This window comes from Lepidochelys kempii, chromosome 3, assembly GCF_965140285.1.
Source record: "Lepidochelys kempii isolate rLepKem1 chromosome 3, rLepKem1.hap1, whole genome shotgun sequence".
Classification (NCBI taxonomy): Eukaryota; Metazoa; Chordata; order Testudines; family Cheloniidae; genus Lepidochelys; species Lepidochelys kempii.
Genome location: NC_136382.1, coordinates 121,013,632 through 121,038,202, shown reverse-complemented (window position 1 = coordinate 121,038,202; position 24,571 = coordinate 121,013,632). Strand labels below are relative to the sequence as shown.

The 24,571-nt window shown below is 43.9% G+C and overlaps 1 protein-coding gene and 1 long non-coding RNA gene across 6 annotated transcripts in view; one reads left to right on the top strand and one right to left on the bottom strand.

The window, feature by feature from the left end:
- The window catches only part of LOC140909152 (uncharacterized), an 82,672-nt gene extending 73,292 nt beyond the window's left edge, over positions 1 to 9,380 (top strand). Inside the window, exons 3-4 of the long non-coding RNA XR_012158102.2 lie at positions 4,218 to 4,333; positions 8,729 to 9,380. This is a non-coding gene — a long non-coding RNA (uncharacterized LOC140909152). The remainder of the gene's footprint in view (positions 1 to 4,217; positions 4,334 to 8,728) is intronic.
- TULP4 (TUB like protein 4) overlaps positions 1 to 24,571 on the bottom strand; it is a 279,854-nt gene that overhangs the window by 38,228 nt on the left and 217,055 nt on the right. For 4 of the 5 annotated variants that reach the window (XR_013635570.1, XM_078852213.1, XM_073337795.2 and 1 more), the window contains 2 exons: positions 22,729 to 22,863; positions 12,948 to 13,114 (listed from right to left, as the gene is read on the bottom strand). Coding sequence is in view for 4 of the 5 variants with exons in the window: in XM_078852213.1 (XP_078708339.1) it covers positions 12,948 to 13,114; positions 22,729 to 22,863 (302 nt within the window). In the remaining variant the exon portion in view is untranslated. Of the gene's footprint in view, positions 1 to 12,947; positions 13,115 to 22,728; positions 22,864 to 23,410; positions 23,800 to 24,571 lie in introns of those variants that run through there. The other variant, XM_073337799.2, reaches the window with a different exon arrangement.

Below are 24,571 nucleotides of genomic sequence, written 5' to 3'. Positions count from 1 at the left end.
GCAGAAAAAGAGATTCAAATTCTAGGACATGAACAACTCTGAAGATTCCTGAACATGTTTGCTGGTGTGACAGTGACCAGTTTACATGGGTTTTTATGGCCTGTCTTACTTGAACACATCAAGGCCTTTACTGAGATCCTGAAACACATCCCAAATTGCCTTTGTTGCTATTTCTGTAATAAACAAACTCATGTTGAAGCTTTAGTGGCAATCATCCAACAACCCCCAAATAGGATTCAGTTCAGTAGATATAAGCAAAAGGCCACAATAACACAGAAGCAATGAATCTGAGGACTATAAGTGATGTCAATTAGGACCATGTACGTCAATTAGGATCATTAGCACGTCAGTTCAGCTGGAGAATATAAAAGGCAGACTCTTCCCGCATTATCTTTTTTATCTGAAGTTAACCTAAAATTCCACCCAACTCCCTGGAGTCCTGAGTTGAATGGATTTTATACCATTACAGGGTATCTGCAGAATCCCTTGATCTTTAATCCACCAATTCAGATGCTGGGACTTTTATGGGACAGAAACAGCATTTAAAAGGCAGAGAGGCCTTGTGCTTATAGTAAAGTGCTAGGAAGCAGGAGAATCTTGCTTTTAAATCCAAGCTGTGCCACTCAGAGTACAGTCATAAGGAAGTCACTTTATTTCTGTATAGTTCAACACAGTTTGTGAATTTGGTGAAAGATATCCCTGAATACCATATTCTGCTGAATTGAGCTATTTTAAATAAAAACTTACCTTTGTTAAACACCTGTCAACACTTGTTCCTGCAGGAAGTTCCACAGTCCATAATGCAAGGTCTGTACACTACAGACAAAACTCTAGTATTCTGAGAAAGTTAGGCCCAGGCCAATTAGGAGTTTGCACATACCCATAATCTGTCTGAAACAGGCAGGGCAGGAATTAATTCTTCTCTTTTACTACACATCTGGAGGAATCATAATGCTTTTTTTTTACCAGGTGAATCTGATATACGTGTAGGGCTTGCTTGCTTATTACAAAAAGCTGCTACATTATGCCAATTTAGGGGAGCTCAACGTAGGGAGTCACAAACCTCCAACAGGTGTTAGGTTTTGAGCCACACTGCCTTTCCCATATTGCTCAATGTGGTATTGGAGATTGCCCAAGTTTGAGAACCACAGTACTAAATGAAAAGGAGTACTTGTGGCACCTTAGAGACTAACCAATTTATTTGAGCATGAGCTTTCGTGAGCTACAGCTCACTTCATCAGATGCATACCGTGGAAACTGCAGCAGACTTTATATACACACAGAGATCATAAAACAATACCTCCTCCCACCCCACTGTCCTGCTGGTAATAGCTTATCTAAAGTGATCATCAAGTATCTAGCTTCATTCTTTTCAAAAAAATTTCAGTTCCACTCATTTTATACTAGGTCTACCTTCCTGAATTTGTACAGCTCCTGTTCTATTCTAACAATATCAGAATAAAAGATTCTGTAACAATCAACAAAAAATTACACACAAAACTAAAACCTTTTAAACAGAACACCCCACTGAACAAACATTTAAATAACTGACACATTGAGAAAAATGTGATCACACTATAAAACTGTTTATCAAGGTCAGCTGTAAACCTAATATTGCTAAGTATACAGTCAGTTATGAAGTGTGCCATGTTGGTTCCACTCTCTCCCTCCACACAGGTAGTTCTCTTTGGCCTGATTCTGTTTTACTTACCACAATTTTACACTGGTGTAACTCCATACACTACAGTAGAGTTACTCTCAATCTACACTCATGTAAATGAGATCACAATCAGGATCTCCAGGCCCAAATTCCCATTGCTATGGTCCTCTTTTTGCCATGTAAGAGAGAATTTTAAGGCCCATAGAAAGGATCAGCACCTAAGCAAATTATCTGCGTCATTAAGCAGAATGAATGATCACAACTTCTCAGATTTTTGTAAAAAGAAAAGGAGTACTTGTGGCACCTTAGAGACTAACAAATTTATTAGAGCATAAGCTTTCGTGAGCTACAGCTCACTTCATCGGACGCATACAGTGGAAAATATAGTGGGGAGACTTTATATACACAGAGAACATGAAACCATGGGTGTTACCATACAGACTGTAACAAGAGTGATCAGGAAAGGTGAGCTATTACCAGCAGGAGAGCACGGGGGCGGGGGACGGGACCTTTTGTAGTGATAATCAAGGTGGGCCATTTCCAGCACTTTACAAGAACAGCAGGAGGGGAAATAAACAAGGGGAAATAGTTTTATTTTGTGTAATGACACATCCACTCCCAGTCTTTATTCAAGCCTAAGTTAATTGTATCCAGTTTGCAAATTAATTCCAATTCAGCAGTCTCTCGTTGGAGTCTGTTTCTGAAGGTTTTTTGTTGAAGAATTGCCACTTTTAGGTCTGTAATCGAGTGACCAAAGAGATTGAAGTGTTCTCCGACTGTTTTTTGAATGTTATAATTCTTGACGTCTGATTTGTGTCCATTTATTCTTTTACGTAGAGACTGTCCAGTTTGGCCAACTGTGTCCACATATCTATTCAGGGGACACCATCATAGGGCCTAATCACATCAGCCACACTATCAGAAGCTCGTTCACCTGCGCATCTACCAATCTGACATATGCCATCATGTGCCAGCAATGCCCTTCTGCCACGTACATTAGCCAAACTGGACAGTCTCTACGTAAAAGAATCAGTGGATACAAATCAGATGTCAAGAATTATAACATTCAAAAACCAGTTGGTGAATTCTTCAATCTCTTTGGTCACTCGATTACAGACCTAAAAGTGGCAATTCTTCAACAAAAAAACTTCAAAAACAGACTCCAACAAGAGACTGCTGAATTGGAATTAATTTGCAAACTGGATACAATTAACTTAGGCTTGAATAAAGACTGGGAGTGGATGTGTCATTACACAAAGTAGAACCATTTCTCCTTGTTTATTTCCCGTCCTACTGTTCTTGTAAAGTGCTGGAAATGGCCCACTTTGATTACCACTACAAAAGGTTTCTCCCCCCACCCCCACTCTCCTGCTAGTAATAGCTCACCTTTCCTGATCACTCTTGTTACAGTCTGTATGGTAACACCCATGGTTTCATGTTTTCTGTGTATATAAAGTCTCCCCACTATATTTTCCACTGTATGCATCCGATGAAGTGAGCTGTAGCTCACGAAAGCTTATGCTCTAATAAATTTGTTAGTTTCTAAGGTGCCACAAGTACTCCTTTTCTTTTTACGGATACAGACTAACACGGCTGCTACTCTGAAACCAGATTTTTGTAATGTCTGCAGTGAGGCAACTGCAGTGATGTGGTAGGAGCCTCCCCTACTGGGAAGCTATGAAGCAGTTGTATCCAGTCAGAGGATGGTTTTTTTTAAGGGCAGGTATAGTAAGCTGATATACTGGGAGTGGCTGGGTCATTACACATATTGAATCTATTTCCCCATGTTAAGTATCCTCACACCTTCTTGTCAACTGTCTAAATGGGCCATCTTGATTATCACTACAGAAGTTTTTTTCTTCTGCTGATAATAGCTCATCTTAATTAATTAGCCTCTTACAGTTTGTATGGCAACTTCCACCTTCTCTGTATGTGTATATATATATCTTCTTAGTATATGTTCCATTCAATGCATCCGATGAAATGGGCTGTAGTCCTCGAAAGCTTATGCTCTAATAAATTTGTTAGTCTCTAAGGTGCCACAAATACTTCTGTTCTTTTTACTGAAGACCCTGCCACACATCCAATGAGTAATTCTGAAGTGACGGAATTGGGTTGCAGCATTCTTGGTAAACAATTGTAGCAAGTCTGTAATGAGAGTCTTGAGTAAGTCCAATTATTACTATCACTGTCTGCTTAATGCAGGAGAAGGAGTTATGATGATTTAACAAATAAATACAAAAGGTTTGTAAATGTTCCTCCAGTAAAGAATGCATGAATAGGGCATTTCACTATTTTTATTCTATGTTAAAATGCAAGAGAAGCATTACTGAAAAACAAAACCACTAAAGAAAGGAATTTGGCTTATCTTTGCTTGATCAGATTTGGGTGAGGGGAAGAAACGTTAAACAATTAGGTTTACAGGAACGGACAGTATTCCTTTGACTAGTTTTCAGTTTATGGGCAGCCTTTAAAATATATTCTTTGTATAAACAAGCACTGGAACTGCAAGTGTGCTTGATACCCCAACATTACAAATCTTTGCGTTTTTATTCAGATAACTGTGCATAGGGGATGGTCCCCATAAGATGAAGGCTCAGTACCATGGGGCGATGCTCACCCTCAACTCTCAGTGAGTTCAACAGGAGCGGAGAGTACGTGGTGCCTCATAAGGTAAATTCCAATACTGGTTCAAGGCCTGCCACTGTTGTTCAGTCTATCCAGGTTTTTTGTATATGCATTTTTGTGATGTTAAGGGGAGCTATGAGTGTTGCGTTAATGCCACTCACAGGGCAATATGCCAGGGGCTCTTACACCTTGATTTCTATACTATCCCAACTGTGAATTATTTTTCATATAAGTCTTAAGCTGGATTGAATGCTTCTAACTGAGCATGATCCCCTTGCTTATGATGTTATTTATATTCAGAGATCGAAGCCAGAAAACTAGGTTATCCATTTATGAACAATATAATCACTTATTGATGGTCAGGGATTAAGAGTTGATAACCAGATGTTATGTAGGACACTGTACCAAAGCAGGAGGAGAAGATGGAGACATAAAGCACAGTTTGTTCTCAAGGGAAACTGTGACAATGATCATCATCATTATGAGTAAACCAAAGTGAACAGTTATGAGGTTCTTATTCCTACTCTGTGGCTAGCTGTGGCTTTACACCAAGTAATGTACGATCTAACTAAACTGAATGTAAATTCTACAGCAGTTTTCACTGAGTTATTGTTATAAACTACCCAATAAATTGTCACTTAATCCCCACCAAAACATCCAGGATATACAAACAGCATAAACAATAACAGTTTAATGTATTTTACAGTGAAGACATCAGATAACTGCTTTATCAGACATACGAACCAGGAATACTTCACACTAAATCAATTTTGCACCAGTAACCTGATCTCTGCAACATTCATTGCTGCTAAGCTTTCTTGCCATTAATTAAATCAGGAATTGTGCTGGTATAAAATAAATGCACCATCCCATTCATACACTGCCTGTTCAAGAGGAAACAGCTTTCATAGCAGGGTTTGAGATGAGACAAACTCTCCTCTTCCCACTCATTCCCTTTCAATTGCCAATGGTCAGTTTTATAAAATCCCATCGCAGCATTGACTGCCATTCTCCAGCAGATTTTTTATTTTATTTCTGCTGGTGTTCATAAGACAAATTACTGGGATCGTGGACTCAGTCTGTCCACTACATGTATCTTTGGAGCAGCCATGTAGAATAACAAATGTCATCTACTATCTTTTTGTGCAATACTAAGTTCTAGCTGATTTTGTCAGTAATCCAAAGGATCTACAAATTGTAGTACACTGCTGCTTAGATCAGGGATGGGCAACTGGAGAGCAGGGGGCTTCATCCAGCCAACCAGATCATTTCATTTGGTCCACCAGAGTCCCAGCTCAGGACAGAAGGTCTGGCAGCACCAGGGCTAAGAGGGGGGTACGGCAGGGTGGGGCATCGCGGGGGGGAAGGCCGGCCTGCACATATGCATGTATCACATACCCTGTGGCGAGATCCAATGGGCTGGAGCAGAGAGCTGGGTCCAGCACCGTAGGACCAGAGCTACTGCTATAGGGTGAGTGCAGGGCGGGTTCGCTCTCTAACCCTGCCTGCTTGGGGCCTCCCACAACCCAGGGACAAGGCACTCTCCCACCCAAGTTATCCTTCCCCTGGGGGCAGGACCCAACACTCCCTGACCCACCAAAGGATTTTAGTGGATTTTGTGGCCCTCTAGTACCTTTCAAGTTGCCAATCCCTGACTTAGATGGTAATATTATTAGGCCCAGTGTTGAAACCTGTGTACGCATACAATCTAAATGGACCAAGGACAGGAGAAACAGATCTGAAGTACCTTGGTTAGGCACCCCCTCCTCTCAGTTTCACCAGTGTAAATTATAAATTAGTTTAACTGAAGTCAACAGAATTACACAAGCCAATGTAAGATGAAAATCAGGCCCTAATCTTAGGCCTGGTCTACACTCAGTGTTTGTACAAGTATAATTATTTTGGTTAGGATGTGATTTTTTTTTTTTTTTACTGAAAGTTATATACCAGTACGGTCCATAGTGTGGACACAATTATACCAGTAAAAAGGTATCTTGTACTCCTATAGCGTATTCTGCTTCCTATCTGGGGAATTATACTGCTATAACCAAAATAGTTATACTGGTGTAAGCACTTTTGGGGCTACACTTGCGAGTTACAGCGCATTAAAGCAGCTCCGGGTACCCTAACTCACGACCCGTCCACACTGGCAAGGCACGTAGAGCTCCTGGACTCTGCAGCTGGAGCGCTCCTGGTAATCCACCTCCACCAGAAGCATAACACTTGGTGCATCTCGGCTGAAATGCCCCAGCGTCAATGTGAACAAGGTGTTGCATTACTGCGCTGTGATTGGCCTCTGGAAATGTCCCATAATCCCCTGAAGTCAAGTGGCCACTCTTCTCATTGTTTTGAACTCGCTGTAGGAATGCAGATATGCCCTTTCAAAGCTCCATTTCTGACAGCTGGCATGCTCATCTGCTCCAGGACAAAGCAAGCTGTTACTGTGGAATGCCGTGTGTGAGAGAGAGAGGCGGAGGTGAGGGGGGGTCTGCTGCTGTCTGAACTTACAAGACAGCATGCTTACATACACTAAGCCCCTCCAAAACCCACTCTCTCTCCCCCGACATACATACAACTCACTCCCTGTCACACTCCACCCCACCCTCCCCCATTTGAAAAGCATGTTGCAGCCACTTGCATGCTGGGATAGCTACCACAATGCACTGCTCTCTGTGGCATTGCAAGAGCTGCTAATGTGGCCACGCCAGTGCGCTTGCAGCTATCAGTGTGGACAGACTGCAGCGCTTTCCCTACTGTGCTGTACGAAGGCTGGTTTAACTCACAGCGCTCTACATCTGCAAATGTAGCCATGCCCTTACACTGAGGAAAATTAATCTCAATTAACTAAGGGCTTGGCTACACTTGCGAGTTAGAGTGCATTAAAGCAGCCCCGGGCGTCCTACCTCATGACGCATCCACACTGGCAAGGCACGTAGAGCGCTCTGACGCCATGGCTAGAGCATTCCTGGTACTCCACCTCAACGAGTGGATTAACATTTGATGCGCTCCCACTAGAGCGCCGCAGCGCCAGTGTGGACGCCCTGGTCTGTCAATGCGCTCTGATCGGCCTCCAGAAGTGTCCCACAATGTCTGTTCCAGCCACGCTGGTCATCACTTTGAACTCTACTGCCCTGCCCTCAGGTGACCAACCATCAGACCCGCCCTTTAAATTCTCTGGGAATTTTGAAAATCCCCTTCCTGTTTGCTCAGCCAGGTGTGGAGTGCTCTCAGCGAATCCTTCCAGGTGACCATGGCTCCAGGTGCCAGGCGATCCCCAGTATGGAGCAACGGTGTGTTGCTGGACCTCATCAGTGTTTGGGGGGAGGAAGCTGTCCAGTCCCAACTGCACTCCAGCCGCAGGAATTACGATATCTTTGGGGAGATATCAAGGGACATGGTGGAAAGGGGCCATGAGCGGGACGCACTGCAGTGCAGGGTTAAAGTGAAGGAGCTGCGGAATGCCTACCACAAAGCCCACAAGGCAAAGCACCGCTCTGGTGCTGCCCCTGCGACCTGCCGTTTCTACAAAGAGCTGGACGCAATACTGGGGGGCGACCCCACCTCCACTCTGAGGAGCACCATGGACACCTCAGAGGCCATTCAACAAGGCAGGACAAGGAGGAAGGCGGGAGCGAGGGTGCTGAGGAGGAGGGAGACACCCCGGCATCCCTAGATGCATGCAGCCAGGAGCTGTTCTCAAGCCATGAGGAAGGTAGCCAGTCGCAGCGGCTGGTGCTTGGTGAAGGACAAACACCAGAGAAGGTTCCTGGCTTTTATAAGTGGCTTTTATTTTGGGAATGAAGTTATTCAGTGCAGACTCTTGGGGCGAGGAAGGTTAGGGCTGCATGCATGCCTAGATGCGGAATAGGGAGTTGATTTGCTTTCTCACATTGCAGTAATTGGCCTCAGTGATCTCTTCAAAGGTCTATTCAGAAGTTGGGAAATGCGCTTGTGCAGGTTTCTTGGGAGAGCCACGGTGGTCCTTGTCCCAGTCAGGCTAACATGCCCACGTCACTGTGCTGTGAGGGGCGGGGGAACCACTGCTGCACACAGGCAAGCTGCATATGGGCCAGGGCGGAAGCCACATTGCAGTAGAAGACCCTCCCTTGCTTCCCAGGTCACCCTCAGCAGCGAGGTATCTTCCAGGACGAACTCCTGTGGAAAATGTGGGGAGAGCGTTCAGTATAGGGGCCCCTTGCAGCCGTTGGCTCTTCCCAAGGCACAGAAACCTAGAGGACAGTGCAGCTGTGAAACTATCAGTCCCCCTTGACCCAGTGCTTACTCCCATTTTGGGGCTCCCGTGGGTTATGTGCGCTCGCTTTGGGATGGGCAAATTATGCTATTGTGTAGACTGTGCTTGCCCTTAAGTACTGGGGAATCATTGCTCCGTCTGGTGTGAACAATGCTGCCTCTGTTAAGTGTTGCATTTTGCCTTCACAGATGCAACCTTGAGATCTCAGCCGTCGGTGTTATCACCGACCGAAAAACTTCAATGAATTAGGAAGAGGCCACGTAAAAGCAAAGAAGCCATGCTGCATGAAGTCATGCAGCAGTCTCTTAATGAGAATCAAAAATTGCAGGAGTAGAGGGAGAGTGAAAGGAGGATCTGCCAGCAGAATGTGGAGCACCGGCAGAAAAGCGCGGAGCTCTGTCAGCAAAGCATGGATTGGCTGATAAGCATCATGGAGCGCCAAGCGGACTCGATCCAGGCACTCGTAGCCATGCAGGCAGAGCACTACCGCGCTCACCCCCCCTGCAGCCCTTGTCCCAAAACTCTTTCCCTTGTGCCCCCATGTCACCTCCAACCCACTATCCCCAACATCCGGGTTCTTATCGCCACCAGCTGCCTCCAACACTTGCAGCTTCACCACCCAGCCCTGAAAACTACGACCCTTACCCACTGCACTCAACCCCCATCACCATGCAGTATAGCCATCCTGAAGTGCAGCACTCATTGCACAGCACTCCAGACAGGAAGGCTGAGTATGATAACAGGACATATGCAAATCTGTGATTGTACCATTCCCCACCCCACCCTACCCCAACCCCTTGCCCTTTCTGGTTTCCCAAGCAGTTGTGTTTCTTTTCAATAAATGGATTTTTTGGCTTTGAAAAATTCTTTATTTTTCCATAAAGTAAAAGATACCTTAGCCCAGGAAAGAAACAGGCACTGCAAGTCAGCATAGCAAACAGATTCCTACTAACATTGGAACCAAGGCACTTCACTCCCATGCAGGGCACCAGACATTACTGGTGGCTTTCAGCCTCAAATTGTTCCCTCAAGGCATCCCTAATCCTTGCAGCCCCACGCTGGGCCCCTCTAATAGTCCTGCTCTCTGGCTGTTCAAATTCAGCCTCCAGGTGTTGAACCTCCAAGTTCCATGCCTGAGTGAATCGTTCACCCTTCCCTTCACAAATGTTATGGAGGGTACAGCACGCAGATATAACTGCGGGGACGCTGTCATCAGCCAGGTCCAGCTTCCCATACAGAGAGTGCCAGCGGCCCTTTAAACAGCCAAAAGCACACTACACAGTCATTCTGCACTGGCTCAGCCTGTTGTTGAACTGCTCCTTGCTGCTGTCAAGGCTCCCTGTATAGGGTTTCATGAGCCATGGCATTAAAGGGTAAGTGGGGTCTCCAAGGATCACAATGGACATTTTGACTTCCCATACAGTGATCTTCTGGTCTGGGAAAAAAGTCCCGGCTTGCAGCTTCCTGAACAGGCCAGTGTTCCGAAAGATGCGTGCGTCATGCACCTTTCCAGGCCAGCCTGCGTTAACGTCAATGAAACACCCACGATGATCCACAAGCACCTGGAAAACCATAGAGAAATACCCCTTCCAATTAACGTACTCGGAGGGTAGGTGGGCTGGTGCCAGAATTGGAATATGTGTCCCATCTATCGCCCCTCCACAGTTAGGGAAACCCATTTGTGCAAAGCCAGCCACAATGTCATGCACGTTACTCAGAGTCATGGTTCTTCTGAGCAGGATGCAATTAATGGCCCTGAAAACTTGCAACAAGGTCGATTTTCCCACTCCAAACTGGTTAGCGACCGATCAGTAGCTGTCTGGAGTTGCCAGCTTCCAGACTGCAATAGCCACCTGCTTCTCCACCATAAGGGCAGCTCTCAATCTCGTGGCCTTGCGCTGCAGGGTGGGGTTGAGCTCATCACACAGTCCCATGAAAGTGGCTTTTCTCATCCAAAAATTCTGCAGCCACTGCTCATCATCCCAGACTTGGATGACGATGTGATCCCACCACTCAGTGCTTGCTTCCCAAGCCAAAAAGCAGCATTCCACAGTGCTGAGCATGTCCATGAATGCCACAAGCAATCTCGTGTCGTATGCGTTACTCGAGTCAATATCATCGTCCGAGTCCTCAGTGTCAGTTTGGATCTTAAGGAGTAACTCGACTGCCAAACATGACGTGCTGGTGAGACTCGTCAGCATGTTCCTCAGTAGTTGGGGCTCCATTCCCGCAGACCGAATGGGAAGACAGAGCGCGCTGTACAAAAAACGTTGAAAGATGGCACCAAGTGTGGATGGAAGCACAGGGATTGCTGGGATGCGAACCGATGCATCACAGGGCGTTGGGACAGGACCCAGAATGCCCTGCACTCCCCACCGCCTTCCCACAAGCCATAGCGCCAGAATGGGAAGAGGTGCTCTGTGGGATAGCTGCCCACAATGCACCACTCCCAGTGCCGCTGCAAGTGCCGCAAATGTGGCCACACCAGTGCACTTGTTCCTGTCAAACTGCAGCGCCTTCCCTACTGCGCTCTCCAAGTGCTGGTTTAATTCAAAGCGCTCTACATCTGCAAGTGTAGCCATGCCCTCAAGGGGTGCATTTAAAGTGTTTTAGTTAAAGCACATTAAACCCTTGTGTGGACACCTCATTAGGAATTAAAGTGTCCTTAATTTGCTTTATTCTATTTGGAAGCTAAACCAAATTAAGGCCACTTTAATTCTGAATGAGGTATCCATACTGGGGTTTAAAGCAGTTTAACTAATCCACTTTAAATTCACACCTTTAGGTAATTCAAATTAATTTTCCTAAGTGTCCCCATGTAGACAAGCCCTTATACTGGCATAACTGCATCCACCTGGGTGGTGGTGGGGGGTTGTATTATTTTAACTATACAGATATAGTTACAGTGGTACAAACTGCAAGTGTAGACAAGCCCTTCAAGAGCTATATCAGCACTTAGATGCCTATATGCACATTTGGGTCCCTAATGTTTTGCACCCAAGCTTGGATGCGGAGCATATTATTATAAACAGACAAAACTTACAGAAGAATTAAATCCAAACTAAAATGTAAGGAATTAATTACTGTATGCTACTCTTGAGAGATAAATAAATACAAATATGGAAATGCGGGAGTTAGTTTGCTATGATGTCCTTAACTCAGCCTTTTGTACTCACTTCATCTCATGGTATTGCAGAATAAACAAAGTAAACAACAAACAATAACAATAATAATAATGTATATCTATGGAACATTCCATCACTTGAGGATTTCAGAGCATTTAAACATTAACTAAGCCTCACAACACCATGGAGAAGAATGAAAGAGTTGTTGTCCCTATTTTATGGACAGTGAACCAAGGCATAAGGTGAAATTCATTCCTGTTCAGAGAGCCAGCATAAAACATATGCACCACTTAAGTCTTATTCTGTGGACTTACGTGGCATATAGGTCTTTTGCTGAAGTTCACCCAGAGAGATTAAGTGACTTGCCGAAGGTCATGTGGGAAGTCTGTGGTGAATCTGAGAACAGAAACAAGCCCTCCCAACTCAAAATCCTGTGTTTTACCCATAATACCATCCTTGCCCATAAAGGTAATAAAAGATTCATACATCGTAGGACCTCCTGTTCTATCAGGTCATCCTACCCTATACTAAGACAGAGTTGTCTGTATATGTAAGGAAATAATAGAAGGGGAGGACAGTCTTGTGGTTAAAATACTGGATTTAGACTCAGGAGATATGAGTTCAATTCCTGGTTCTGCCACAGATTTCCTTTGTGACTTTGGGTAAGGCACTTAGGCACAGATTGTTAAAGGTACTTAGGTGGCATTGTGCTCAGTGTTGCCACACCTGACTGATTTAGGAGCTTAAATCTCATTTTCAAAAGGGATTTAGGCACTTAAGAACCAAAATCCCATTAACTGTCACTGGGATTTTGGCTCCTAAATGCATAAATCCCTTTTGAAAATCAGGTTTAAGCTCCTAAATCAGTTAGGCATTGCAACGCTGACCACAACAATTCCTAAATACCTTTAACAATCTGGGCCTTAGTCTCGCTGCTCTTTAGTTCCTTGTCTCTCATCCTTGTGTCTGTCTTGTCTAGACTGTAAAGTCTTTGGTGCAACTGTCACTCACTATATGTCTGTACAGTGCCTCACACAACGGGGTCCCGATCTCAGTTGGAGCCTCAAGGCCCTACCATAATACTCATAATAATAATAATTTGTATGATACATTCCTGCAATTCAGATTCTAGGAGCTCTATGAGATCAAAGACTTAGAACTTGTTAAACACATTCAGTTGAACACTTCAGTAATGTGTTCCTATATTATTGGGATAATGTAGGTGAAAAGTTACTAAAGCTCTGGTATTAATACCAGGGTTAACTTCTAAAACATCCCTTACCTGCACAGGAGTCTCCAGAGTGTAGATATGTTCCCCACGGACATTGTAGAACTTGACGAGTGCACTTTTCAGAATGGAACTGCTACCAAGGTCAGCTAGCTGACTTTGCTTTTCCATGCCTGCTACAGCCAGCAGGTCTCCCTGTGTACACCACTGCACCACTACATCTGAAATCACAAAGATAAGACACCTGTGGGGTAGGACACAACCAATATGGGTAGCAAGTCCCATTATCAAAAGTTACTTAGGAGCCCAACTTTCACTGAAGGTCAAGAGGAATTAGACTCCAAGGTCAGTTAGGTGCTGCAACACTTAATAGAGCAATACCTAAACACCTTTAAAAACTCAGCTCGTAGAGGCCTAAGTCCCACTGACTTTCAATGACTCTTAGGCTAATATGTCACTTATGCACTTTTGAAATGTAATCTGCTCTATCTTTAATAAAATATAACAGGTGTGTAAAAACTATATTGCCTTCTTTAGCTTTGCAAAGAGTCTACAATGTATATCAGGGCCTACATTTTGGATGCAAGTATCAGCAAGGAGCAAAATAATGTATTATAGATGTTATACACAATATACACATCAATACACACACAGCTACTCTCTTTTGATCAATAGGGATCCCTCTCCTACAGACATCTGCCCAGGCCTTTATTTTGGGATGCTGATTTCTGCCCCTGATGCCCTCCAGCCCCCATCTACTTCAGCAAGAGCACAGGAATAAGATTTTGCGTTGCTGCCTTCAAGGTCAATGGCAGTTGCGTGTGTGCAAGGACTACAGAGCAGGCCTGAAGAGACTTTTCCCTTTAAACCAGAGATGGAAGGCAGGCCAGGCAAACTCTGTGCTTGGTTGGGGATGCTCAGTCTGCCAAGAACCTTTTGAATACAGTGTTGTTGTAGCTGTGGTGGTCCCAGGATATTAAAGAGACAAGGTGGGTGAGGTAGTATCTTTTATTGGACCAACTTCTGCTGGAGAGAGAGACAAGCTTTTGAGCTTACACAGAGCTCTTCTTCAGGTCTGAGAAATGTACTCAGAGCGTCACAGCTAAATACAAGGTTGAACAGATTGTTTCAAGGGGTCATTCAGAGTGAAGCGGCCCATTAATACCTCTCCAGTCATGGGGGGAGGGGGGAGAACCTATGGGTGGTGGTTAGTAGGTTACAGATTATTGTAATAAACCATAAATCCAGTGTCTCTATTCAGTCATTAGTGTCTAGCAAAGTTATGAATTTAAACTCCCAGGCTCATCTTTTGAAGGTGTTGTGCAGGTTTCCTATGAAGATGAGGACTGAGAGATCAGATATGGAGTGATCGCTTTGTGACAAGTGTTCACCCACAGGAGATAGGGTGTTTTTGTCTTTTATTATTTTTCTGTGAAAATTCATTTGAGAACGCAGTGATAGTCTCATGTCACACACATGGTTGTCACTGGGGTATTTAGTGCACTGGATGAGGTATACCACATGTGACAGGCATGTGTAGGACCCATCAATCTTGAGAAGTGTGTTGTGGAGGGTATTGATCATCGTAGCAGAAGAAATACATTTACAGATTTTGCATCTGCTGTTCTGACAGGGTCTGGTGAGTTGATGTGTGCTGGTCTGTGGGGAGCCTGCTTCTAATGATGAGCTTGGAGAGGTCCTTCAAACAACCCCCCAACATGTGCTGTACCTCATCCAGTGCACCAAATGCCCAAACAACAATGTGGGTGAAACCAGACAATCACTGCACTCTCAAATGAACTCTCACAGAACAATAATAAAAGACAAAAACACTGTATCACCTATGGGTGAACAATTTTCACAAAGCGATCACTCTATATCTCTATCTATCTCAGTCCTCATCCTCAAAGGAAACCTACAAAACACCTTCAAAAGATGAGTCTGGGAATTTAAATTAATAACTCTGCTAGACATTAAAAATCGTGGACTGAACAGTGACACTAGATTTATGGCTTATAACAACAACTATCTATAACTCACTAACCCCCTACCCCTGGTTTTCCCCTCCCCCCTCCCAATGAATGGAGAAGTATTAATAGGCCACTGTTCCATGAATGATTCCTTGAACTATGTTAACTACTTATGCAAAACAATCTGTTCCACCTTCTCTCTCTCACCAACAGAAACTGATCCAATAAAAGATATTACTTCGCCCACTTTGTTTCTCTAAGAACGTTTGAAGACATTTATGGGCAAGAAGTGGTCTTCAAATGAAGACGCAGAAGAGAAATGAGAGTTGGCAGAAAGGATCTCAGAATTGTTTTAAGTTGTCAGCTTGTCATTTTCAGGGACTTCTATGTGCAATTTTAATATGGTTTTGTATTACTGCAACTGTTGCCTTTCTGATTATATTTCTCACTGGGATTATGCTTCTGAACATAACAGAGACAGGATATTTGTTTTTTAAGTGGATTTTTTCATAGACTAGCACGCATGATGTTCCTCTAAATTCTCTCCCTTAAAGTGTTTCTACAGTGGGATTTAATTTCTCTTCCTAGGATACTATGACAGACATATTAGAAATCAATGAGACAGACAGACCAAACCCATTTCTAATAACCTTCCTAATTCTGTTTACCCAAGAGAACAGAACAACCTCTTTTGGGCAAAAGTCTGAGGTGATGTGCTGTGCCATACTTGAACTCTCAACCTAGTAGGAAGAGGGGGATTATGGTGGATTTAAGACACCTGTGTGCCCTTTTGATCCTGGCCTGCTCCAGAAGCTGGAGCGGCCCCCCGGCATCAGTTAGACAGCTTTGAAGTCTAAGACGTGGCAGCCTTTCTGGAATCTGCACAATGCTATGTGCTGCAGCCCTACCCCCAATATGTCCCTCTTCTCCCCATAGCCACCCCACCACACACACAACATGCCCCTATGCCAGGGCTTGTTGGGGGGTTCTTGAATAACAGCCTCACAGCTATCTTCCTCAGTTCCTGCACCAGGGGAATCTTCCCTTGCAGCAACTGGGGCTTTTACAACCCATTTATGTTGCTCCACCTCTTTTACCTGGTGCAAAGAGGCCAAAGTAGAGGTGGGGATCTCATTTCTAATACTTTTTGGCCTCTTCTTGTCCTCATTTCAAGAAAGAGAACAAGGACATTAGTGTGGCTTATGTAGCTTTCTGGGTTTAGAACATCTGTCCTTCGAATAATTACAGTTACAGTTTATATCATTATTATTTAGTTTGTGGTCTCACACAGAATGGGGCTGGCATTTCTCAAATGCAGAAGACACAGTCCCTGACCCAAGGAGCTTAAAGTTTAAACAGACAGAGACCGATGGGAGGTGTATGTATGTGTGGGGGGAAGAAGTGGAAGGATCACAAGCAGAGTGATCCTGGTAAAGACAGGCATGTGTCTTGTTAGTTCAGCTTTCCTGGTAAATAGCCACCAGAACTGGCCTACCACATGAGGGATAGTAAGCTGCCTCCCATGAAGAGTTTAGTAGCAGATACGAGTTAAATGCCCTGGAGCTCTGGGACACATTCCTTCTGGGACAACGTTACTCCACACAAACTCTTATTCTGGGCTGTGCCCTCAGGTACAATTGAACCCTGAAAGAAAAGCAACTCACTGTAACAGAGAGTTGGGTTCAGTGTAGGCAGAGACACAGCTTGCATCTAGGGCATAAACTAAAAGGTAAAGTGTAAGGATTAAAGGGAGATTGTTGAATAACGCAGGACCTATATTTACAGGTCTATTACAAGAGTGGGTGGATGAGGTTCTGCGGCCTGCAATGGGCAAGAGGTCAGACTAGATGATCCCTCCTGGCCTTAAAGTCTATGAGTCTATATTTAACTTGCCTCAGGTCTGTTAGAATTTCCATGCATCTTTGGTGGATGGAAAGAGGAATTTGAGTTTGGGAAAAGCAAAATTTTCTTCCAACAGTGAAAGCAGCTTTTTTCTGAATGCAACATAATATGAATGTTCCTGGCAAAGTGACAGAATGTTTTACACCTAAAGCAAAGCTGGTATAACAGCAAAAGGATGTTGATGTTGCTTTGGGTGTGATATCCTCACAGAGGCCTATTTGGAAAATACATATAGTAGCCTTCAGCAGTATATACAGACGGAGGAGCCTGTTGCAGAGTCCACAGAGCAATATTTGCATATTTCAAACACAGACCCATAGACGAGAGTTCACATGCAATATTGAAGACTATCCAGTTAATATGAGGCACTTCTAGTAGTGCCCTCTGTAGCTAGAGAGCACAGAGAAACTCCGTGAGTTGTTCTCAAGTTCTCCCACATCCTTAGCATGGGATGATAACCACCAAAAGTTACAAAGATGCATGACCACTCTTTTGACAAGAGGAAAAAACATAGGAAATACGAATAAACTTACACCAGCAACCCCTGAAATACCTACAGGTATACAGCAGATCATGGGTAGGCTCAAGCCGCAAAATGGTGACATAACCTCTCTCTCTCTGCCTCCCCTATTGCCTCTCAATAGTCTGATCCTACAAGGTGCTAAGCATCCTCCATTCCAACTGAAATCAATCACAGAGTCAGGCTCACAATCTGTAAAGATGTTGATACTATAGCTTGTGCCCTAGCATTTAGCCCAGGGGGATTAGGGGGGGTTACATGATCATACGTACTTCAGGAGGTCTGATATTCCATCTAGTAAAGGGTAGAAGAGACAGACAGACAGACATAGGCCCAGATCCTGGGTCATGGCAGCACTGTGCTCAGCACAGCTCTGGAAATGGAATGGGGTATGACTTGTGCCTCTTGTTCCTTGACTGAATGCTGGGCCGGTCCCCGATGGACATTAGACCAGAAAGCAGCTCTAAACTGTCCCAGCTCCCTATGGCACCAAGGAGCCATTCTGGCAGCTGGGGATTCCCAGGTCATAGGGGTTCCTCCCACCATGACACCATTTCCCTGACTGAGGAGCCTCCATGTCACCCAAGGATCCCCTATACAAGGTGATATTCCCAACGCTAACCAAGCTGGTTTTAGGGCAGCTTTGCACCAACTGTGCCAAACTACCATAGTGTGGCTAAGGATCTGCCCCCCAATAGCAGTAGTTTAATTCTACGCAAAAACCTATGCAATGTTAGGGCTGAAATAGCTAATGTTCAAAAGACAGGAAATTTCAAAATTTAGGGTCCCTAACTACACCAGCATTAATTCATGTTCTTTTTTATTATACACAGGAATAACAAACCAACAATAGTATACTAAAGGTTATATTTTAAAAGAAAACCGGGCTAGAAGATACAACCAGAATGCAAGGTGGCTGAGTTAATTCTTGGAGGACCAATTTCAACTACTGCAACTTCCTGACTTAGAAGTTTTTGATAATTCAAGATTAATGCTGAGATGCCACTAGTTTTTTTATATGTATTTTTCCAGAGACTTTTAAAGACATAATATTGGTGGAAATAAAAGAAAAAATGAAACCTGAGGATGTCTGTCTTGTTGATGTCACCAAAGCTAACAACTTCCTTGATCAGAAGCCTATGCCAAAGATTTCCTGGACTTATGGCGGTTTTCTCTGAAGAGCTTTCAGGCTTTACTAGAGGGGCTTCCAGGATCCTTGTATCTGGATTTACTATGATAAAAGTCACCCTACATGGGGAGCTCCTGTCATACCCCAATGGTCCCATCCCTCAGGAGGTCCCCTGGGAGAGGCAGATCAGCATTGTATATTGCTAATGCTATTGCAAGCTTCGCAAGGCATTTTGGGAAGGGACAAAGGTGTGAGTGTGGAGTGGAAGATTCCTTTGCAGGCTGCGAGAGGCCAAAGGGGGAGGGAGGAAGAGAGTAGAGAATGGGTTAACTCAATACTTCAGCTAGCTCAGTCAGAAGATAAGACGCTGGCCCCAGTCCAAGGTCATGGAGCCCGACGAGAAGCCTGCAGCTCTATTCATATCTTAGCCAATCCCAGCCAGCCATAAGAAAAGGAGAACTAACCTGAGCAGGACTGCAGAGATTGCAAAAACGAATGAGATGGCGAAGGCCAGCCGAAAGGGGGGAAAACAAAGTTTTGCATCCCTGGAGCTGATGTGTTTTGGGAAAGCTGAGGAGGCCACAGAGACCTGGTTTGGACTGGTACAAAGAGCACAGGGAACAGAGGTCGCTGAATGAAATGCCCCCAAAAGAACCCAGGACTTAAAAACCCTTCTGAGAGGCGAGGCAAATCGGAGATCAACAGCGGACCCTGGACGATCTGTGTGCACAGGACAGAACTCCCGTCCATCCCTCTCCCTCTTCTTCTTACGTTACACCCAGGCCTGGCCAGCCTCGGGTAGTGCGTGTGTGAGTATGAAAGTGGGTTAGGGCTTGGGGCACTAACGCTTTCTTCCTTCCTCTGTGTGACATGGGGAACCCCTCCCCCCCAGCACTCTCTGCTGCTACTTTATTATTTTACTAATAAAGCTTTAAAACTTAGACCCTTGGTGTGCTCCTTCATTCCCCCCCCCCCCAAAACAAACAAACAAAAAAAAAAAGATCCTGCAGCCTCAGCCTGATCACCTGATGCTTCAGGCAGATTGGTAACTAGAATCTGTCACACTCCTAAAAGATCATTGTTAATAGTGGTGACCTAAAGCTAGGTATTCTTTATGTAATATGAATCTTGAATACTCAGCCCTGGCTCAGTGGGACTTGAAATATCAAACCACGTTTAAAGAAAATTATTTGAATCTGGAAAAATATCATGATGTTAAACAATTCGCAAATCCTTAAGAAAATGCACTTCATGTTGCATTCAGGCTTGAATTTATTCTCAGATCTAGAAAACTAGCAAATCCTTAAGAAATCCTTAAGATCTAGAAAACTAGCAAATCCTTAAGAAATGCACTTCACTTTGCATTCAGGCTTGAATTTATTTTCAGATCTAGAAAATCAGAAATGTTTGAGTTAACCATGTGCAAAATGTCTGATTGAAACATTGGGAAAGTGCATAATTAAAAAAAAAATCCTAATAAAAAATCCCCCAGATTTGCTCACGTGACTTCGCTTTCCCCCAGCAAACTCAGTCCCTAACCCCCTCATCCATGGTCTGATCTCAAGCACTGACTAGTACATATAGTATAACTAGAACTATAATTGTACATGGTGTATGTTACACATATGCATAGAAAATGGTAAAGGGTGAAATGACCCTAGTGCATTTTGTGTAAATATTTTTTTACATAAATTTCTAAAATATAGGTGTTAAGGATGAAGTTGTAGTTTTTGTTTGTGTGGATACTGTAAATATCAGGAGATCAATAAACTCATTTCTTCAATTCTTTTTAGTTCTGACTGAAAATGCACTTTTGCCCATCTATGATTATAACAACATGCAGCTCTTATATATTGCTTCTCATCTATACAGCTCTAAGTGCTTTACAAAAGAAGATCAGTATCATTACCCCCATTTTACAGATGGGGAAACTGAGACACAGAGAGCTGAAGTGGCTTGTCCAAGGTCACCCAGCAGCAGAGCCAGGAACAGAGCCGATCTCCAGACTCCTACTGCAATGCACTATCTTCGAGGCCAGATTCTGCCTCTCTTACCCATCCTGAGAAGTATCTTAGGACCCAGTTCAGCAAAGCAGTTTTGCATTTGTTTAAGTCCCACTGAAATCAATGGGACTTAGTCACACACTTAATTTTAAGGATGTGCTTAAGTACTTTGTTGAATTGGGGCCTGGGAAGCTGGCCCCAATAAATGAAGTGGTTCCAGCTCCCCGGTGCCAGAGCAGACTGGTTCAGTCAGGAAGGGCAGGTAAGGGTTGCCAGGTTCAGTCAGAGGAGACTTAATGAGGGAGAGAGTCCTTGTGAGAGTCAGTCAGGAGAGGTGGGAGATTGGAAGATGTCTCTGGGGAAAGCTGAAGAGGGAGAAATTGGCTAGGAGACCATATGTTTGGGACCTGGGGGGGAGGTTGAAGGCAGGAGAGCATTAAGATGCGTTTGCTGGATGGTGTCCCCAAGCCAGAGTGCTAGAGCCGGAGGGCTGAAGGCAGGGGAAGCAGGGAAGAGAGTTGCCTGCTGGCTCTAAGCCAGAGGGCTGAAGACAAGGGCCGGAGATGGCTGAAGGCTGGGCAGCAAAAGAGAAGCTTACCGGCTGACATCTCCAGAGCTGGACCGAGAGGAACTGAGAGGGCCAGGGGAATGAGGGATGCTCCCCTGGCAAGGATGCTCCCAGCAGAGAGGCTGTGAGGGTTTCTGTTGGGAAGAGCAGGGTGGCACTCCAGCTGGAAGGGATAAGAACTTAAAAACGGCCATACTGGGTCAGACCAATGGTCCATCTAGCCCTGTCTTCAGACAGTGGCCAATGCCAGGTGCTTCAGAGGGAATGAACAGAACAGGTAATCATCAAGTGATCCATCTCCTGTTGCCCATTCCCAGCTTCTGGCAAACAGGGGCTAGGGATACTTTAGATCATGGTTTTGCATCCCTGCTCATCCTGGCTAATAACCATTCATGGACCTATCCCCCATGAACTTAGGCAGTTCTTTTTTGAACCCTGTTATAGTCTTGGTCTTCACAACATCCTCTGGCAAAGAGTTTCACATGTTGACTGTGCATTGAGTGAAGTACTTCCTTTTGTTTTAAACCTGCTGCCTATTAATGTCATTTGGTGACCCCTAGTTCTTGTGTTATGAGAAGGAGTAAATAACACTTCCTTATTTACTTCCTCCACACTAGTCATGACTTTATAGACTCTATCATATCCCCCTTAGCTGTCTCTTTTCCAAGCTGAAAGACCCAGTCTTATTAATCTCCCCTCTTATGGAAACTGTTCCATGCCCCAAATCATTTGTTGCCCTTTTTTGAACCTTTTCCAATTCCAATATGTCCTTTTTGAGATGGGGCGACCAGATCTGCACACAGTATTCATGGTGTGGGTGTACCATGGATTTATATAGAGGCAATCTGATATTTTCTTACTATTATCTGTCCCTTTCCTAATGATTCCCAGCTGTCCTAGCATAAGGACTGGAGAGGGCTGTACCGAAGAAGTGGAACACAGTGAGGGACACTAGGGCTGTATGTTACACTGTTCAGACTATGCTGGGGAAATCCAGACTATAGTAATAGGACTTTTGTTATGATTAATATGCATGGGATATTTGTAATCAAATTGACCCCACAAGGCCTATTTATCTGCAGAAAGACTCCGTGGACAATTTCCGGGAAGTTTGAAAGGGGAATCTGTAGCAGGCACATGCCTACCAAAACACAGCAAGACACCACTCCCAGTTGGGATGGCAGCCTGATGACAGTGTCTTACTCTGCAAGAAGGTGTGCAGGCGCACATAGACAGACAGACAGACTTAGTAAATATTTAGCTGTCTACAGATTATAACTAATCACTGGAGTTTTCGTTTTCTCAAAATGACTTGCATCTTAATATTTCTACCTAATACTCAATAACTCTACCAGCTATAACTTACATTTGGCTGATACAAGAATGACTGATCCTATAATGAATTTAGGATACAAAGAAAACTAAGTTACCTGGGCATTCATAAACAACCACGTATAGGCAGGACCATTATGGCATTAGCCTGGAGGAAAGCAAACTGTTTAAATAGGTTTTAATATCCGAAATGCCTCCTAGAAATATAAAATCAGCTACCAGCTTATTTCAAAAGCAAGAAGTCTAATAGCTGTACTTTGCTATTATATCAATAGGTGTCACTGCTGACAATGAGAATCACTGTAGCAGGTACCAGGCAAGACACTAAACACAACCATATAGACAATAAATAAATGAAACCATCAGAAGAAAAACTGTGTATGTGAGGGGAGGGATGTCTCTCTTTTGTACCTCTCAACCCTGAGCGGATGACAGTAGGAGACAAGTCATCATAGTTGTTCATTAAACTAATTTCTCCTGACGTGAAGCTGACAGTGAGTAGTGGTTTGGTGTTCTGCACAGGGACTGGATATGCAGCTGGACCATCTGCAAAAACAAGATTGTTGAGTAAGCAAAAAAGGAGCTATCAAATGCGATTAAACCCAGGTAAAAGCACATTTCAGTCCAGCCTACTGTCACAATGACCAGTTCTGAGACTTGAATTCTGCCTGATTATTTTTTCCCCATGGACATGACCAAAGGCAAAATACACTTGGCTAGTTAGCCTGCCTCTCTGACACTATGAAACCAACCTCTAACCTGTACCCTCCCCATCCAAAGAACAGTACCTCTAGAGTGTGATCGCAAGAAACTGAAAGCAAATTTTCCACTCCTCTATGGTATTCTAGTATTCCTTGCCTGAAACTCTGTTGTTATTCCATTTTAGGCCTATGCCTCTCTCTCTCTCTCTCTCTCTCTCTCCACAGCCACTGATGGGAGGGTGGAGTCATTCATTTCAGCTGGCGTTTGAAAGTACTGGGTAGTCAGTGTCACCAAGAAGTAACAAAGACTAGGTACCAGACATTTTTACCACAGCACACCTATAAAGCACTATACATATAATACTGTATTATACTATTATAATCATACTTACAATTATATGCTTGCTACATTTTATCACATTGGGGGATTCTGCTGAAGACACCAGGAACATCGTAAGTGCATCTGAGTATAGCAACTAACCCCTTACAGATTTCAGTGCTTTACATGTTAAGCGCTAAATAGTGTATCCTCTGACCAGAGTCCAAATATGTCTTGATGCCTACATGCAAGGGGGATATGAGCAAACGGTGCTTTGGTGACCATTTCTTAGAATGTCCTTGCCTCCATAAGCTTATTTTTCAGTGTTCATGTGAAACTTCCTTTGTATTTAATATTTAATGACCAATAGCACCATCTGTATCATTCATTATTTAATTCTCTTCTTTGACTGGTTCTGACAGAAGACATTGCAGTCCCTAGATAAGACAGTTATCAGGACCCAAGCGCAGTGCATTTTGAGTAATCAAATATGACACAGTTGGCTAAGAATGGCAGTGCTTCCAGAACTCACAAGAGGGGTGATCAAAAAAGTACCTGGAGGAAAGAAATTGTCCTATAGTTGGTACATTTCCAAATAAATACATAAATTGGCATTGTTTTTAGATGAGTAAAAATCCATCACACATCAAGTCCCTCCCACACATCTATGTGAGTCAAAGGCTTGTCACCTTTGAGAAGTTTCTGATGCACCTGTAAAGCTTTAAAAAGAACACATCATATTAGAATAATCATTAGAAGCAGGCCTGTAATGAGAGTCCACCCACTCCTGATTGACTCAGCACCAGTAAGCATGTTTCCTGCTCTACGAAGGATCATTTTGAGTTGCTAGTTCTCTCCCATCCTTCATCCAAATCCACCACCCCAAAATTGGACCCTTGGTATTGCAAAATGGCAACAAAATACAACTACCTTTTTCCTTGCCATTCATCTAAAGCTTCCTTGGAAATCTGAAGTGACAGGAATCCTTTTCATCCTCTTCTTTTACAAAGGCAAAGCTCCAGCACTACTGGAGAGGGGCTGAGGTGGTGATTCATATCCATATGAAAGCCTGAGCTAAAGCCAGGTTCAATGGTGCTCAACTCTCACTAGCTGATTTCACAAGATTTCTGCCACTCTAAGTTACACCTAAACTGGTTACAGAAAACATGCCCCTTTTGGAGTGGATCTGAAGTAGATCTGAACTGCCAGGGCATGTTTGGAACCAACAGATCAG